At 39.7% G+C, this 19,828-nt stretch overlaps 1 protein-coding gene across 1 annotated transcript; it reads right to left on the bottom strand.

Moving 5' to 3' along the window:
- Window positions 1–741: 741 nt before the first annotated feature.
- LOC114072119 (mesoderm induction early response protein 3-like) lies at window positions 742–18,012 on the bottom strand (the record flags this gene model as incomplete). The annotated part of the gene is given in 10 exon segments (XM_027910038.1): window positions 742–867; window positions 1,727–1,878; window positions 3,985–4,057; window positions 4,236–4,321; window positions 6,463–6,583; window positions 8,107–8,241; window positions 15,111–15,259; window positions 16,713–16,737; window positions 17,432–17,475; window positions 17,478–18,012. Coding segments are annotated over 10 exon segments (1,446 nt in total), but the record flags the coding sequence as incomplete, so codon positions are not given.
- Window positions 18,013–19,828: the final 1,816 nt, after the last annotated feature.

Below are 19,828 nucleotides of genomic sequence, written 5' to 3'. Positions count from 1 at the left end.
GTTCCCCACCTAGTTGATCGAGGGAAGCCAGTTGATGTCATCTTTTTGGATTTCAGTAAAGCTTTTGATACTGTCTCTCCCAGGATCCTTCTGGACAAACCGTCCAGCCCACAACTGGATAAACACATCATGCAGTGGGTGAGCAACTGGCTCACGGGTCAAACACAGAGGGTAATAGTGAATGGGGTGACATCAGACTAGTGACCTGTCACTAGTGGGGTTCCACAGGGCTTCATCTTAGGCCTTGTGCTCTTCAACGTCTTCATTAACAACTTGGACACAGGACTGGAAGGAATGCTAAGTAAGTTTGCTGATGATACTAAATTGGGAGGAGCTGTTCACTCCCTCAGAGGCAGGGAGGCCCTGCAGAGACACCTCAACAAATTAGAGAGCTGGGAAATCACCAACCATATGAAGTGGAACAAGGGAAAGTGCCGGATTCTGCACCTGGGATAGAGCAACCCTGGATGTTCATATAGACTGGGGAATGAGATGCTGGAAAGCAGTGCTGCGGAAAGGCACCTGGGGGTCCTGGTCGATGGCCAGTTGGACATGAGTCAGCAGTGCCCTGGTAGCCAGGAGGGCCAACCGTGTCCAGGGGGGAACATCAGGCAAAGCATTGCCAGTCAGGTGAGGGAGGGGATTGTCCTGCTCTGCTCTGCACTGGTGAGGCCTCACCCCAAGTTCTGGCTCATCAATCTGAATCTCACTCATGGTTTTTCTACACAACTTTTCATTTATTTATCCTCCCCCTCCAAAGACATGTTTCTTAAACAGTCTCTTACCCTGAGATGCCTTTCCATCTGAGCAGTATCTCTCAATTGCTTCTTTAATATTATGGCTACTTTTGAGAAGTTCATATAGTGCCTATAAAATAGAAGTCGTCTTTAGAAAGAGTCAAAGTGTGCAAATATCCTATCTAAACTTCTGAAACAAGCCTTTCAGTGAACATATGTAACATAAAAAAAGAAGATTTATCTTTATACAGGATGAAAATTTTAAAACAACAACCAAAAGCAAAACCATCTGTAAGGTAAAAATACACAGTTATTCTTCCCGAGAATGCCAAGGCAGGGGAAGGATTAAAAGAAAAGGTTTATTTAAGATGCAAGGACCACTTTTTTATGATTTTGCATGCATTGGACCCGAGGGGCAAAGGCAATGCCCCTCCTCCTGCAAAGCTTTTTGTATCTTCTCTCTCTCTCCTCCCCCACTCTCTCTGACCCAAGGAGGCATTGTAGGTGACTGCAAACGTTTTCTCTCTGCATACCAGAGAGCAAGGCTGAGAACTTCTCTTGCTATTGGGGGGGGGGGGGAAGCATTGAAACTGCCTTTGAGAAAGAGCCACTACCTAGGCAGAAAGCCTTCCTAGCAAAACGACTTGTAACTTTCCATTACAAATTCTTCCAGAAATGTATCTATTCCTACACCATACAAATATTAAGGCAAAGTTTAATTAAGCAAATGTAAATCATCATATGCAATAATTAGAAAAGCTGGATTTGTCAACAGCATGTCAATCAGGAACATCACAGATCACAACACGGCCAACATTCAAATACTCATCATTTTAAGCACATGCTTAAAATTACAAATAAGATCCTGACCCCAATAACATCTAAAAAAAACCCAAAGTATATTGTTGCCTTTATAATACAAGGCAGAGAAACAGAAGACATTAATTACAAAGCAATGTAAAAAAAATAGAACAAGATATAAAATATACTTGTTCATTGTCCCGTGTATGTAGTCCTTCAGAAATCCTGCCAATCATATTTTCATTTCCTGCTCTTAAGGAGGTTTCAAAAAGGTATTCTTTAACTTTACTTTCTGAGATCACACCAGGTTTCCACAGTAAATGGTCTTCATTTTCATAGGCTGTTAAAACAGAATTCATTAATAGCAGGTGTGACATTTTTAAGACTAAGAACAGGAATACAGAAGTAATCAAATCAAGCACCATCATGCCACTTTTAAATTGCAGCTCACTTTCTCCCCAAAAAGCCTCAGTTAAGAGGGAAACTCTTCAGTGTGGTATGGTGAAGAGATTCAGGTTCCATGAGCATGAGATAAAGGACTGGCTCTTGAGACAATCTTTACAGAGGAGCAGCTTGTTGACAGCTAGATGATTCATATCAAATTATGCATATGTATTCATAGAATCATAGAATTAACTGGGTTGGAAGACACCTCCTAGGTCATCAAGTCCAACCCTTGATCCAACCTCACTGTATTCATCATCTTCATTTAAAAATACCTAGCAAAACCACTCAGTTTTATTCAGCTGCTTACAACAAATAGGCTATAATTTACAGTAAAAGAGTGCATTTTATTATTTCAAATATTGCATATAAAACAAACAAAAAACAAGAGGTGGCAGCTAACTGGTCATTTTCAACTAAAATTTGCCAAAACTTACCTAACAGAATGGAAATCTAGGTCTCAATGTGATAATTTCTTTTTCCGTTCACTAACAACTGGATGCTTATAACAACTCGTATGTTCCATATTTTACAAGCAATCATGATGTATAGTCCTCCTTCATAGTATACTGAAATCATGTATGCACCTCTTAAGTAGTTTATTTGAAATATATTGGAAATATTCGAGTTGGCCTGAACCTTTGTCTGTGCACACATTTAAATTCTAGATTAAACTACAAATCCTTTACTCTGATCAATAGATGTGTTTACACATAGTGTTTTATGTACTCTCTTGGCAATACAAATGAGAGTTAATAAATTCAAACACACCCAAGTATAATGGCAGTTACAGTAGAAGAGATGAAGATTCTCAAATCTCTCATAAAACTGCAGGAAAGAATAATAATCTAAGGTGACTTTAGAACATGGAAAGCTTTCAAACAGACATGTTACAAGTGTAAGGTTTATAGAAGAGCAGAATTGCCTTCCAGTAGCTGTGACTTCATAGCAGAAATATGAAGTTTGCCATCACAAGCTCTTCAGGGAGTACAAAAGAGGCTTTTTACAGAATCCTCCACCTATACAGCCAAGTCCAACCTCTCCGAGCATTGCTGAGCTCAGCTTCAATTTCGATTATCAACCAAGGCAACTCAGCACTTCTCACTGGAAACCATGCCTGATAGTCTCGAGAGGAACTCCTCAGGCTCTCCCATCTTTGCTCCTGGCTATGCCAGTGGACAGTACTCTCACTGGTTCTCTCTAGCACCAGCTCATTCCAGAGAAAGTTGCCAGATTAGCACCTTTCTGATCATCCTCTGGTTATTGGTCCTTCTCTAGTTCTTGGCCAATGAGAAGTCAAGATGTGTACATAGTAAAAGGACTATTCAGATAAAACTGATTATCACTCTTCCATTCCTTACAACCAATAAGCATCATGCTTGAATCTTAGAAAATATTAAACTTCCATAGGTCTCTTAAGCAACACAAGAGAAGTTCACTTGCTAATGCATCCAGCCAGTGAAGGTTTCTAAAAATACCAAATAAAACTCTATTAAATAAAATTGTTTCTTCTACTCTCGCACAATTTCAGTTTTTAACCTAAATTTACACAGCAATAACATCATAATTAAAACATCTTTTTTTTTAAAGACAAGGTGTATCAGGACCTACATCTTCTACTCATGCTATGGAAAATAAAAATAATTAATTTCTTTGTTTTTCATATCCATTTTGCAACCTGCACTGTCGTGCTAGCCAAAAAACAAGCAAAGAAAAATGCTGAAGATCTTCAATGTAAACTAAGTTACATGTTCATAGCCCAGTTATGATACCTTGATGAAAATATTTCCTTCTTGACTCACAGTTTGCTGCCTCCTAATATTACTCCTACATCTTTTTGAGAATATCCACTCAAAGTTGTAGAATCACACTTTCAAGATAGAATTACATGGTTGTGTTACTTCAGTTGACTAGGTTTATTTTGTTTGGTTGTTTTGGTTTGGGGTTTCTTTAAGGTCCATGAGACTTTAACTAAGCCATTGAGTAAAACAGAAGAACTTACCCTTTTCATTATCACTGTATATGCCAAGGTAAGGTGGAATTTCAGCCTGATACTGTGAACCAACCATTATTTCCTTAAGATGTAACAAAAATCATAAGAAAAGGGTATTAGCTTAATATTCTGTGCACGGAAGCATTAAAAATTCCATTAATATGAGATTTTGCAGAGATTTTCCATTTTAGATATACAAATTTTAATGCATTTTTAATAGTAAAATTTTTCATACCTTTTTATTAAGATATAGTTATTACCTTTCTCAAATCTTCAGATGAATTACCATTGTCTGCCTCTATGTCTTCACCATCTGATTCCTTATCTCCATCACACGTAGTGTTTGCTTCAGACAAAAATAAGTTGGTTTTAGCTAGGAAGAATTTTCAGTTTAAACACAGAACAAGATATTCTTTACTTTTGAAAGGAGTCCTGCTTTTATTCTAGGAGACACTCATCATGATCTACATTTCTATCAAACTAGCATGAAGTCAGAAAGCATTGGTACTTGTATATAGCAGAACAAACATTTACCATTATTGCAACTAAGACAATCTAATATATTTCTAACAGTCAAAAGAAAATTAGATCATTTTTCTTCATTGACTTTCTTCAATAAAGGCTTATACCTTATAGCAAAGGTGTGAGAAAAAAAGAAAACTTCCAGGGCTATGACTTAGCCATGCATTAATCACAAAGAAAGTAAAGTTGAAAGCGAGTCTTTATTACCTACTGAAGCCTTTCATCTGAAGTTTTAATTGGCATTCAAAACATTCCTTTAAACAAAGCTGCCTTAGCAAGGACTAAAGATATTAATCCATATACAGAAAACAGAATAAGCAAAAGACAACAAAAGACTGCTTATTCCTCTTTAATATTTTTTTCCTTAGGAAGAAATACAGCAAAATTACTGAAATACTCCACAGAATAACTCATATTTTAGAATTTGGAACTCTCTGGTTCTGGGTTCTGAAGTAATTCTATTTTTTTTTTTTATTTTATCTCCAGCAGAATGGAATCTATAGTTCTGATAAGATAAAAGCTATTTCATATTCTCAATTTTCAGTAATAACATGCTCATAAATAGGGTTTCAATTCTGGCTTCATCACAACTAAACAGAATCATCAACATCAAAGACCATATCCAAGACTATGGACTGAGGTTCCTCTTCTGTAGTGATTACTACAATCACCAGTCTATCTCTTTTTGCTGACAGAAGTAGTAGGCAAGAAGCTAACATGAATGCATGAAACAACAACATGCCTGGATAATAATATGCAATTATTTTTCCAATTAATCCAAATTCAACACATAGGCCATTTTATTAGACATGTTTATCTTAAAATTGAATGTTATCATAGCAAAATTGACAAAGATCAGAAAAAAGATGAAACTGTCAACAGCACAGAAAACTGACATTTCTCTCTCTGAAATGGTGGATATTTTATTTTAAAATACCCAACCAAAAGTTCTAATAGAGAAAGAACGACATTCTGATAGAAAAACCACAATAGCTGAAAGCAAAGATTACTGTTTCTTAATCCTGAGTAAGATGAAGGGGCTAATAATTCTTTCCACAAAGCTGCCACTTTCAGTGTCATATTCATTAACAGTTCACAAGCAATGTTTAAGTGCCAGCAAGGTTAGGGTTTGCTTAACTAAAAAAGAGCATTATAATTTTTAAGGGTTTTGTATCTCTCTCAATGCCTTACATTAGACAATTGGCAGCCTGAAAAGGGCTACAATTGCTGATGACTGAGACAGCACATACCCTTTATCATCCCCTTTCTCTAGAGGGATGAAATCCCCCAGAAACAGCTCAAGATACTTGCCAAATTAAAACTGTGATAAAAATCCTCCACATTGTCTATTGCAGTTCATTTGTTCACTGGTGTACTAGAGTTGGAGCAATGAGGAATATCTTGTCAAGGCTGGATAATTGAACCACTGCTTCTTTGATCTTTCCTCATAATAGTTCCATGGGTAGTGAAATTTTGGTGGTCATGGGTTCATAGGCCCCATCCCATATAAAAACACTTTGGCTCATGAAGTCCTATGGAAAACTGTTGAATGTGTGAAGGGAAATAATCACAAAGAAACCACATCCCAGTTCACATCCACAGGCTGAATAGGGGAGTCACTAGCAGCAGCAAAAATTTTAGTAGAGAAACACTAATTTAAAAGAACATGTTACACATTCATGTCATTCAATAACATACAGAAAATTACAAAGAGTGTTCCTTGACACACTATTAATTCTGAAATGCTACTGTATTTTTTTTTAAAAGTAATTGTACTTGTGCCTTGAGCACTGTACTAAAATATAGGTCCTTTAGGTAATCAGTAATACCAAAGACAATATTCATGTACAACCTCCTGCAAAGCACTGTTTCTCAATCCCACTCTGCAATTTTGATATTTTAAACTAGGAAGCTATATATAACACTAAGACCTTTTGAGTACTATTATAAAATTAGGTTTCCTACATCTTAATGGCCGAGGAAAGAAGTCGGTAGCCTCATGTGAAGTAACTGATGGTGTCAAGTCATCAGCAGAGGACTGTGTTTCTTCATCATCACCTGACAAGAGGTCTTTAGCTATCTCCTCCTGTTTCATTAAAATAAAAAAAAACAAAATTTCAGACTGACTATTAAGTATAGACTGGTGAGCGTTTAGATTCAGCAAATTGTAAGCCTCAATAATTAAAATTAACTATTTTATCATAAGTAATTTTAGCAGACTGTTCACTCTTAATTAAAAAGCTACTCCACTCCTAATTCTCAAAACAAATATAACCATTCATTTCAGAGTTAAACACAGAGGTTTATTTCCCCCTTTTCTTCTATTAAAATAAATGTACAAGTAGTAATGCATCAAATCTCAGATGTTCTTCCAAGTGCTTCCAATGAAAAATGTGAGTGGAAATAGGAAATATTTAAAAATCTGTCATTATTTGCATCACAGATAACCCTTAAATTTGAAGGGCGGGGGGAGTGAGTACAGGTGAAACAACAAAAACCCAAAACAAAAGCCAGGCACTTGCATAGACTTTTCCTGAGAAGAATTACAAATAATAGACAATACATAATAGAGCAAGAGGAGAGGTAAGCAAGAGCAAGCAAATGGGAGGGCAAAAGAAAGGGAAAGGGAGTGAGAACACACATCCTCCACAACCAGACATGCTTGAACCCTTCTGTATAGAGATTAGGGAGGCAAAGAACTGTATTAGACAAGCTGACTACATTTCTGTAGCCTCAACACAATCATGACTCCTAATGAGAATCAGATGTGCAGAGCCATCATTATACCCTACTTTCTGTGGAGTTTATAATTTCATTATACTTATGGAAAGAAAAAAAAAATACAACTACAGATTTTATAATACAAATTACTAGCTGCATATGCCTTATAGTCAAAAAAATCAGATTAATCTTAGAATTCAAAGTTAGCCTGCGAATCACAAAACCTGAAGTTTCATGTTTCTATATTCAATAATGCAATACATATAGTAATTGCACATAAAACAATCTCTCTCACCTCCCAATGTTGAGACCTTTACAAATTATATGTATTTGAAAGAAACATTCCAAAGCACTTAGTAATGCACTTTTCAAGCTATCCACAAAGGTTTGATACATGTCATATATGTTTGAAGCCAGAATTATTATTTCTGGACATTGCATACATTAAAATAAAATACAGAACTTTTCAGAAAAAAATCCCTCTTCTTAAAAAAAAAAAAAAGGAAATCTATTTAAAGTTCTCTGAATGAGTTTTAGAAGAATCATAACCTTATTCATTTCTCAATTGTAGTAATATAATGCCACTAAAGTTGCTACGCCTGTGTGTGATAATTATAATTATATTCAGATCCTAAATATCCTTGGAAAACAATTAATTCAGAGTACAATCACAGAATCATTTAGGTTGGAAAAGACCTTTTAGGTCATCGAGTCTAACCATAAAATTAACACTGCCAAATTCACCACAAGTACAGTAACTTTTAATTGTATATTGAAATTGACAAGGATATGTATTTTATAACATCAACAGATAGTGAAATATAAGTTAAGGTCACATGGATTTCTACTTTTTAAACTGTAATACAGGGGAAAACTGTTCTGACTTACTTTATCTAGAGTCATATCTGGAAGCTCATCTGCAAGTTCACTTGGAGAGCTATCCACACTGGAACCAGCCATAACTGGAATTGCAGGTTCATAGCCATAGAATGCCAGTAAATCCTCCAATGGCATGTTTCCTTCCTAATATAAGAAGAGTTACAAAAATGTCAACATATTGCCAAATACTTGTAAACAGTTCAGGTCTACAAGGATAAGACATATTTTGAAAAACAATAGTAAAAAACAAGCAAGAAAAATTTAATGGAAAGCAGGAATCTTGATTAAAAATCTAAAATATTTTCAGGCACGAGACTGAAATAATTCATAACCATGTCTCTTGGCATATAATGAAGTCCCATTAAACTATTGAAGAAAACCATTTAGTGTATGAAACTAAAGAGTAATTATTAAAAATTTTCGCCTTATCTGATTCATACAGTAGAACATGAGTTGCCTATATTCCTTCAAGACAGAAGATATAGTAGGAACACTAACAATCCCCTTACAAAAAAGAAATGTAGAAAAACTTGAATACTTTAGTCCTATATAGTTACAGTTGCAAACATGCAAAACACCACTAAAGTAAACCAATATAACAATTTTTAATCCCTCTTTTCCATCTTCTGCACAAAATATTTTATAATGACTGTAGAGAAGGTGTAGTTTAACCCCAGCTGGCAAATAAACACCACACAGCTGCTTATTCACTCCTCCCTGGTGGGATGGAGGTGCTAATTAAAACTGTAAAAGTGAGAAAGAAACTCATGGGTTGAAATAAAGACAGTTTAATCATTAAATATTTTTTTTAAAATGCAAGGAAAATAGGAGAAAAAAGACCACAACAAAATAAAACATGAAAGAGGAATATAAATCCCAAGAAAGACAAATTATGCAAATGAAAACAATTGCTCACTACCAACCAATTGATGCCCAGCCAGTCCCTGAGCAGCAGTTCCCCTGCCAACATCCCCCCCCCATATGCTGAGTATGATGTCATATGGTCTGAAATATCCCTTTGCTCAGTTGGGGTCAGTTGTCCCAGCTGTGTCCCTTCTCAACCTCTTGTGCACCCCCAGCCTACTCACTGGTGCAGCAATGTGAGGAGCAGAAAAGGCCCTGACTCAGTAAGCCCTGCTCCAGCAATAAGGAAGACATCAGTATGTTATCAACACTGTTTTCAGCACAAATCCAAACATATCCCCATACAAGCTACCGTGAAGAAATTATCTATATTACAGCCAAAACCAGTACATTCTCCAACCCTTATTCCATATTATTTACATCATGTTCAGGTCCCACTCTATTGCAATACATCCTCATTAAGCACCCCTTCCCCCGGTTAAATGTCTGTAAAATATCCATAAATATCTATAAAACATTCATTGAATTCATTTAGTCCATGACTTTGGGCTCCATCTCTTCTGGTGGTCACTCAGGACAGGAGAGGTGGTGTGTTGCATAGAGTCACTAGGCACTAAAGCCAGATCAGGTTGGGTCACTGCTGCACTGCAACTGCTTCTTGTGAGGTTTGTCCTTCAGTGGTTCAGGTAGTTCCTGCTATAGTAATTCCTATAACATGCAACTCAAATAATGAGTTACAACAATTAAAAGGTATATCCATTACATTTCCTCATCCCTGCTCCCTTTGGACTAGGCTTTAAGTTTTAACATTGCAATGAATCTCTCTTCTCTTGCCTCTAGTTTAGTTAGCTGCAAGAGATACCTGCTATAATACCTTTGATATGTGACAGTCACAGCAGTGGTGACATACAGAATCGTGTAGCACTGCCCACCATACAACTCAGATGATGGATTATTTTTACCCAGGATTAAATCCCCTTAAGGTACACATTGGACTCCCCCATTCTTCTGCATTACCCAATAAGTGCACCCAGGTTCTGGAGCAAACACAATCCCACAAATAGGCTTACCCTTTCCTGAGGAAGGAATGTCCCAGTTTAAATGAGACAAAGGTCTTTTGCTGAGGATGGATTAGGAGAAAAAGACCCAAACTTCCTTTTCTAAGCAATTATAAATCCGAAATTAAGAGGCTCCGATGGAAGGAAAACAAATTATGGAAAAGGGAAAACAAGAAAATAACAGCCCTTTATTAGAAGGTATGTGTGTATTAACAGGAACACGATAAAAAAAAAAACAAGTAAAACAACCAAGCAATACTCCTATACCCACCAATAATCCCCTTCAAGAACAAAACCGATAAACCGGCAAAAGGAAAATTAAATAGTTCAATTTTTAGCACCCTTTGGTGCAGTTCCAGCCACAGTCAGCAGGGGGCGCCATCGGGTCACTGGAGATGCAAAATTTGTAATGTCCTGTACCATTCACCAGGTGGTGCTGTTGAGTTACCGAAGGTGCAGAACTTGTAGTGTCCTATAGTAGTCACCAGGTGGCGCTGTTGGATCACTGGAGGAGCAGAACTTGTAATGTCCAGTGCCCGTCACCAGGTGGCGCTGTGAGATCCTTGGCTGCCGCCAGGTGGGGGGGAGGGGGGGGGAAGGGGAAGGAAAAACAACAGCAATAAAACAGAAAATTCTCCCAATGGAAGAAAACTCACAAACTTCAGCTGATTAGGGTGCGTTGTAAGCGGGGCCTGCAGCCAGCAACAGCTAAGCTGAGAGCAGCAGCAACAACAAACTCCCCTCCGACAGGAAAGAGACAAAGAAAAAAAAACCAGGCAGTGTCTCCAGCTTGCAGCAGGCTCCCCTACAGGTCCAGAGCTGAGCTCCAACCCCCAAACCCCACCTCCTTCCACCCACACACCCTAGCCTTTCCCAAATTCCTCCCCCTTCGTTGCTAGGAGACTAATGTCTCGGCCATTTAGTGGACCAGGCTAATTCTTTTGTTTTACCTGATGGCTCATCCACAGAGCACACACGCAGGGGGGGAAGGGAAAGAAAAAATTCCTTGCTAAAATCAGAACTATGACAAGGAATAACCCAGACTTTTTTTTCCAGCCAGTTCCTTATATGTACTATGGGGATCTTATCTCCTTCCACAGTGAACAGGGGTTTTGATTGGGCAGGGCCAGGTCAACTGGCAGATCCTCTAGTGTTAACTAGCCAAGTGACTTCTGTTAAATATGTATCCCAATACTTTAATGTCCCAGCATCCATTGCTCTCACCGAAGCTTTCAAACAGTCCATTGTATCATTTAATTTTCCTAGAGGCTGGTGCATGATAGGGGATGTGATACACTCAGTCAACGCCACGCTCCTTGGTCCAGGTATCTCTGAGGCTATTTCAGAAGAGTCCTGTTGTCTGATCCAATTCTTTCAGGGCTGCAGTGTTGCCAGCCATAAACTTGATGTTTCTGTAGTCACTTCCACCATTGTAAGCACATGGTGCTTGCCACAGCAGGCTAATGGTAGTGTGATATAAGCAATCTGCCAGGTTTCCCCATACTAATATTTCAGCCATTGTCTTCTATACCAAAAAGGCTTTAGCTTCTTGGCTTATTTGATTATGGCACACATTTAACATTCACAGATAACCTGTGCAGTTGCATCAAGTCCACCCCTCAATCATGAGCCCATTTGTATGCCGCATTCCTTCCTAAACGTCCTGATGTCATGAGCTCATTGAGTTATAAATAAGTCACCCTTCTGTTCCCAGTCCAGATCCACCTGAGCCACTTCAGTTCTAGCAGTCTGGTCCACCTGCTTATTGTTTCACTGTTCTTCAGTGGCCTGACTCTTCGGTACATGAGCATTTACGTGATGTACCTTCACAATCAGGTTCTCTACCTGGGCAACAATATCTTGCCACAATGCAGCAGCCCCAGATGTGTTTACCCCTGTGCTGCCAGTTATTCTGTTTCCATTGTTGCAACCACCCCCACAGGGCATTTGCCACCATCCAGGAGTCAGTATTAAGTACTGGCCATTTTTCTTGTTCTGCAATATTTTCAGCCAGCTGGATGGCTTTCACCTCTGCAAACTGACTTGATTCACCTTCTCCTTCAGCAGTTTCCACAATTTGTGTAGGACTCCACGTGGCAGCTTTCCAACTTCGATGTTTTCCCACAATATGACAGGATCCATCTGTAAACAGGGCATATTGCTTTTCATTTTCTGGTAGTTTATTATACAGTGGGGATTCGAGCACAAGTCACCTCCTCTGGCAACATTCTGAAGTTTCAACCAGTTCACAATCACTTTCAGAATTCCTGGGCAGTCAGGGTTTCCCCATTCAAACCTATTGTGTGGTCAGTGCAACCCACTTACTCCATGTAGCATCAGTTGCATGATGTGTAGAGGGGACCCTCCCTTTGAACATCCAGCCCAGCACTGATAGTTGGGGTGCCAAAAGGAGCTGTGCTTCAGTACCAACTACTTCTGAAGCAGCTTGAACTCCATATACTGCTAATATTTCTTTTTCAGACTGCCTCTTCTGATTCGTTCTCCTGCTCCCTCTTAGGAGAAGCTTCTTCATCTCTTACTAAACAATTTGACTTCTGCTTCCATTGTTTCTGCCTCTTTGGAATAGCCAGGGCATCTCCCCCCCCCCCAAACATTCTATCACTTCATCAGGATTCCACACTTGTTCAGGAGTGAAGTTCTAGACGATCAGAGGCGTAAACCTTTCTAAATACCTGCCCATATTCCCCCACATGCCTTGCCACCCATAACCACACTGCCACGGGTCCTTGGTCATATTCCTAAATAGCTTGTTAACCTTAGAAAAAACTGAAACAATATTCCTAAGAAATATGAATAGAAGTATTTAAACTACTCAAGGATGTTCAAGATACTGAAGAGTTATTGTAACAAGGGAGAAAACATGACAAAAGAAGGTGGTGAAGGTGCCATTCTGTATTACATCCACAAAAAAATCTCTCAGAAGTTAATTGTATCCCTGAGATGGTGCCTGAAGTACAGTAATGGCTTCAGTAAAGAGTCCAAATACCAGATTAAGCTCAAGGCCAATGTTTTAATAATAAATCTCCCAGGCAAAACACTACTAAGCACTACAGAGCACAGTAAACTGCAAAAGCCAACACCAATCTTTAACATGTATAGCAAAAAAAAAGGAGCATGGCACAGATCAGATAAGCTAATATCAAGAGCAGATAAATCAATATCGTGACCAGCAACTATTAACAGACATAAATTCCTCCTAATATGTTATGGTCAAATCTGCTATCTCAAACCCTTTGTGCCCCACATTGGGCACTAAAAAGGACTGTTGTGGCTTAACCCCGGATGGCAACTAAACACCACACAGCCATTCCCTCCACACCCCCCCATGGGATGGGGGGAAGAGAATTGGATGAGTGAAAAAGAAACCTTTGGGTTCAAATACAGACAGTTTATTATTTAAAAAGACATAATAATTTTTTAAAGACATTGTAAGGGGGGAAGTAAAGCCCAAGGAAAACAAATGATCCAAATGAAAACAATTGCTCACCACCAACCAACCGATGCCCAGCCAGTCCCCGAGCAGCAGGGCAGTGTGAGAAGCAGAAAAGGCCTTGACTGTGTAAGCCCTGCTCAGCAATAACTAAAACATCTGTGTGTTATCAACACTGTTTTCAGCACAAATCCAAAGCATAGTCCCATACTAGCTACTAGGAAGAAAATTAAATCTACCCCAGCCAAGACCAGTACAGAAAGTAATAGGAGAAAAACAGCTAATGATACAGATGAAAAAAATCAAGAGAAAGGCTTGGTTTATAACTTGTTTTTTTACCAACAGCTTTTTATCAAATTATTTTACTAAATTTCATCATACTTGCATCCTAACACAGTTAATAAAACAAACTGTGGAGAATTTTTGTTTAGTTACCAGATTCAAGTCATCAAATAATTAGAAATATTTTCCAATAATTTATACCTTTAAAAGTTATATTACCTGAAAAAAATTCCTGTTGAAATTATACACTGATTAAATTACTTGTTTTCTTTAATCAGCTAAGGTCTTAGCCCTGCAAAGGCTTTTCACAATGGGTAAACATAAATTCATGTCCAAGTCTTTCCAGAATTGGGACATAAAGTACTAAAGTGTTTAAGATGAGTGCCTCTCAGTTCTTTTTCTTTCTTTTATAGAAGCAATCAGATCATTTTGTGGAGTAACAACTCCATTTTAACCACCAGACTTGGCAAGCTGCTTCAGTATTATAATTGCAAGTTCATAATCAGCAGAAATATAATTGCAAAAGATAGCAAAGCAAAACCAAACCAAACAAAAACCCCACAAGTTTAGAAAATTTGTTTTTAAATGGACTACAAAAGCACATCCTCCTATTTAATACTAAAAATTACACTTTCCTAGAACTCTGTTGATCAAAATCTGCAGTTATGCTGAGTGGTGTAAGTGGGTCACTGAATGGTAATGCAAGCAGCATCAGTTTGTGGATATTCAGCATTCAGTAGGTGTTTAAAATGGGTGATGTACTGACACAGACGAACGAGGGGTATAAACAGAAAAAACATGTAATTAAAGAGTGTAAAAAGGAATATGAAAAGCCAAGGAGCACACTGGTCATTTTGTACAACCAGCAAACTGATGAAACTGAGATGTGTAACTACAATTTATTTAGCAAATGAATGTGAAAAATATGTGTAAAATAGGACTGTTTCCAGATTGGAAAACCAAAATCTGACCAACAAAATGAAACACAGCTACCTGTCACTTAACGTACAATTTAAACTTATTTCCAACTTATAAAACTTAAAAGTGATAAGGGATATTAGATGATAGGACTCTAAAACCTGCTTCAGTAATTTCCAAAGTGAAAGGATTATTAAATGAAAGAGAAGAATCTGAACTTAACACTTATAACTCTGAGAAGCTAAGGTCAGTCTTTTCGTGAGGATGAACTGCTATATCCTAACCAAACACAAATTTTTAATCTTTTTTTAAAAAAAACTCCAAAGGAACTTTGCGGGAAACTGCATTATACAATACAAACTAAAGAATAGGTTGAGTGTTCTTTTCACTAAAAAGCTACAACATATATGGACATTTATGAGAGAGCAAGTCACTCTTACCTTTTCTAAATCTTCAATTTCAGAGCTGAAATTTTTGTTTCCTTCCATCATTTCCTCCTCTTCTTCAAGAGTTCGCTCATCATCATAATCATGTACCAGCATTTCAGCAGAAGGGTCAAAGTCATGATCCTCAGACGATAAAGAGCCAACTATCAAAAAAAACTAATTTGAGTAATTTTTTTTTTCTATACCAACATATGAAATTACATCACACAAAAAATAAGGTTGCATGAGTTTTTACACACGGGGTCAGAACTCTCATAGAATAAATGGAACAAATTCTTAACTACCTGACAAATTCAACTATTTTAGCTGGCCTTCCCTTTTTGTACTTGTAAGTAATAGGCGCAGTTTTCTCTCTTGCAGTGTATATATATATACACACACTTGGGAAAAGTATCTTAACCATTGAAACAAAGTTTCTGAAAGTACAATCCCAAATTAATATTTTACTGAATAAAAGAATGTTTTAAAGATCCTTGAAATCATCATTAAAGTATAATATCCACATCACAGGATTTCAGATGCTGCAAGACACTGATTTATAGATTCAGATTCTGTGATTTATATGGTAACTAGCATAGCTTTTCACTGATAAACAGTTAACTTAGGTTGCAAACAAGTTTCCTAACAACAGCAAAATAAGCAGCGAGACTCAGATTAGTCTCACAGATGAGATCTTTTAATAAAACTAATTCTTAGCAATTGATCTAAAAAGGAAGAACAAACATAGCAGACTTTCAAGAAATATGGAGGGAAATATACCAGAAATAACAAAACACTTCCAATGGATCACAGTAATTAACAAATCATTATGATAGTTCTGTGGTCCAACAGACACTTTTTCATTACCCAAAATGATACTCAGAAGTCATCATCAAAACAGTACTGTTGTTATTTTAAGTGCATTTCTTAGAAAGGTTATAATTAGATTCAACAAGTTTTAAAGATGCAAATATTCTGCATGGCAATATCAGTGTTCTACAATAAAAATTACTGAAATGCAAAGTTGTTTTGTTTTTCAATATTCACTTTCATGATAAAGAAACAGGCTAGGATGTTTCTTTTTCACCTCTAGTTTCCCCTTCTAGTTCTTACATACTAGTGTTTAGCCAATGCTGAGAGCAAGTACACAGAAGCAAATGCATTTCCCAGATATTTTTCATGAATAGGCCTGCTGATGTTAAATATGCTTCCTTGTGTAAATATTCCAAAGAACCTGAACAGTAGTTAAAGCCTTAAAAAGTACATATCATTATGATTTTAAGCGTTTTCTGATATTATCAAAAAATCAAAAATTTACACAAGCCTGCAGTTAGCAGCAGCAGAAGAGATCTCTCTCCAGGCTTCATGGCTTTACTGAGATGCTACAAAACTTTATTTTCATTTTGGGTTCTGAGCAGCCAATTACTAACTGTGACCAGAGGTATAGGAAGAACTCCACAGAGCACATCTCCTCTTAAAAATCAGGTAGGCGGTTAGTTACATGAACATGAAGCATTAGGAAAGCAACAGGAGGTAAGTTTGGGAAGGAGCAGGAAGGAGAAATCAGCGTGCGCGCAGCAGGCTAGGTGCTGGGGCAGAAGGTGGGCGAAGACGAACCTGGGCTCGAACTCCCAAAGGAAGCCTGCGGGGAGAAGGAAGAGCGAGGTGAGACGTGGGCTCCCTCCAACCTAGCAGGAGGTAGGGGGTCTCCATTTCACGCCCCCTCCACCCCTAGAGCTGCTCCCTTCCCCCGACAGCCCCCGCCCTACTCACCCCCTCCATCGCGTTCACCCTCTCCCATCCCTCCTTCTCTCGCTCACTCTTTGCTCGCCGCTCTCCTTTCTTCTTCCCTGGCAAAAGCTCCCCAGGAGCCGCGCCTCACCCGGCGCTCCCACTCCTTCCGACCCCAGCAGGACATGACAGGAGCAGGCAGAGGGAGCCGGACCAGCCGCCTCTTTTCCGCTGCCGGCCCAGGTCTCGCTCCTCCTCCCTCCCGCCGAGCATTTCTCCATCGCCCGCGCTGCGGCGGCGCCGCCACTGGCCCGTCCCGCGTCCTCCCGGCTTGGTGCGGCGGCCGCGCACCCGGCCGCGGCTTGCCGGCCGCCCACGGGCGGCGAACTCGGGACCCGCGCTGCGCGGCACCCGCCGCGCGGCCTAGTCGCGCAGGCTCCCAGTGCCCAGGGGTTGCCGGCCGCTTCACCAGCCACCCCACGCCGCCAAGGCGTCCCAGAAGCGCCTTAAGGGGATGGTGAGACGGGTACAGGAGGCCTGCCATCAGCGGGACCCCGCAGGGAGCCAGCCGAATTCCAACGCCCCAGCTCGCTTCCCCCACTCACCTCCGCCATATTGGGACGATCGAGCTGAGCAGCAGCGTTGCGCCGAGTGCCCGGATGAGGCCGCTAAGCCAATGGCAGCCGTCGAGTTCTAGCCAGAGACGGCCAGGTAGGGAAGAAGCAGAAAGATCAGCAGGACTGAGCTGGGGTGGAGGAGGTAGTGTCAGAACCCCTCCTCCAGCGGCGCCGCAGCCTCCCGGTGGTGAAGGTACTCTGCCTGCCCCGCCTGGAGAGAATGCTCGGCGCCCGCCGCGGAGCTCAGGCCTGAGGGGCGTGGCCCTGGCCGCCGGCTTCGCTTCGCCTCGCCTCGCCGTCCGCTCGGGGAAAGCCTCGGTCAGCAGAGGCTGTCCATTCCGGGGCGAGATGAGCGGGAATCGCTGGGGCCCTGAGGCCGGCTGGAGCCCAGGTAACTCGGATGTCTCCTGGTTTCGGCGCCACACTGCGCTTGTCTGGATCAGGTTGTCTGTGACTACCGTGATTTGCAGTCCTGTTCTGGGGTCGGGAATACTGTGCGAAAACGTTACCCTGTGACCAAGTAATACCCGGTTTTGTGACCTGCTCTTCACTCCGTTTTGAGCCCCTTCCTAGTGAAACGAGAGCAAGGCCTAAAGACAATTAACCAAGGTATCTTGCTCTGAGAAAACTCTCCCCTCCATATCTACTCTGCCTAAATTGCTAAAGAAAAATTTGTTCTGTTCCATTCCTTGGACCTAATCTTAAGAAGAAGGCTAGAAACATTATACAATGGGTCTCTGGGCCATAAATTAAGGCAAAGTAAGCCAAGGTAGACATTTGAATAGGAGAAATAGGCCTAAAGCCAAGGCTCTCTCCAAGCTTCAGTGACTGGGGCAAAGACAATGGAAAGTTAGAGAGGTCACACTGAGGAAGACTACAGAGACCCCAGCCCCAATGATGAAGAAAGGCAGATGTACCCCTAGAATTAAGGGCCAAAAAAAGCTCTGCCCCAAGCTCCGCCTGAGCTCCACCTATACTCCACCTATTATCAATATGTATGATTAGATGTTGCAATCATATGAATATGTATGTTAAGATGTTGTAATCATAGAAGTTAGACTGTATAAATTACCCTGTTTTGTACCGATACCTTTGAACAAGAGATTTGTGGTGATAACCCCACTTGTTCCCGATGTCGACAAATAAATACCTTTGCTGCTCAAAAGGCCAAAAGCTTCTGGGCAGTTATTTTACTGGATTCACTAGGTGATGGGGTGGAGTACTTATGCTAACACCTTACATAGTAAGTGTCTGAAGCAGAAAACAAAATGGCAAAGCCTTGAAACCTTGCTGTTATTGATTGCCTGGAGTGGGTTAAACAGAGAAAGTGAAATTTACTTTGTAGTGGATAATGTATCTAAAAGTTGAGGCATTTTATGTACAAAGTAATACGTATTCTATTTTTAGTGGCATTTTTTGTCCCAGTACACAGGAAGTGGGAATTTGACCATTTTCAACTTGATCCCAGGATATAAAGACTCATGCTTTTAACTTAGGAATTACATGTTTCTGCTTTTGGCCAAAATAGCATCTGCCATGCTTTGCTATATCAAATATTGATCTGCTGGAGGAATGGTGTGCATCACAGTGACACTCAGTTGCAATAGTGCCCCAGAATGTGTCCCATCCTGAGAATTCAGGAGGCTAAAGGCTGTATTCTGAAGTGAACAGTTTCTAAATTGGATTTGCAGACAGTACAGAAATTCCAAGCTAGTTTAGGTACTTAAGTAGTGGAGCTCTATACTGTTTAATTTATTCTGCTGTTGCTCTGAGAAACAGAGTAAATTAACTAGTGTCATGTGCTGCAGTGCTGAGTCTAGTCTACTTCCAATATATAAACTGTCCAAACAACACAGCAGCCTAAGATGTAGACATACCTGCTCTTGATATATCTAGGGGTAAGATGTTTGCAACATAAAAATCCCAAGACTTTGCAGAAACACATTTTTTAGGAAAGTTCTCATAGTCACAAGCAGCTCCAGCAGTACCTCATCCTCTGATCCCTGATCTATCTATCTGCCTTTTTCCAAAGTTGTATACACAGATTAGAGAGTTATCAGGTAAAAATGATCAGTGATAGATAGGCTATGTCAGAGCACACTGCATGTACTGAAAAATGAAGGAAGATTTAATACTTTCCACCTTTGATCTGTAATGCCATTACAATGCACTAATTTTCCTTAGCACTGTGAGAAATGAATGAAGCAGTTTTATTACAAGCAGGGTTTCCATAATTTCCTGATAGTGGGAAGTTTTTTTGTGTGTGTGATCAGGGGTGTTCTGCAGTTCCTGTGGCTGCAGTTCTGTTACAGCCACGACCTGTTAATAGTTATAATCATGTTACTGTTGTTTGTTATTGCTGTGTGAAGGCGAACCGGGAAGCCT

The sequence above is a fragment of the Empidonax traillii genome, unplaced genomic scaffold (assembly GCF_003031625.1).
Source record: "Empidonax traillii isolate 1590-97213 ecotype Southwest subspecies unplaced genomic scaffold, ASM303162v1 scaffold2661:size19828, whole genome shotgun sequence".
Taxonomy (NCBI): domain Eukaryota; kingdom Metazoa; phylum Chordata; class Aves; order Passeriformes; family Tyrannidae; genus Empidonax; species Empidonax traillii.
Note: the sequence above shows the minus strand (reverse complement) of the source record. Positions and strands in the feature narration are given on the sequence as shown.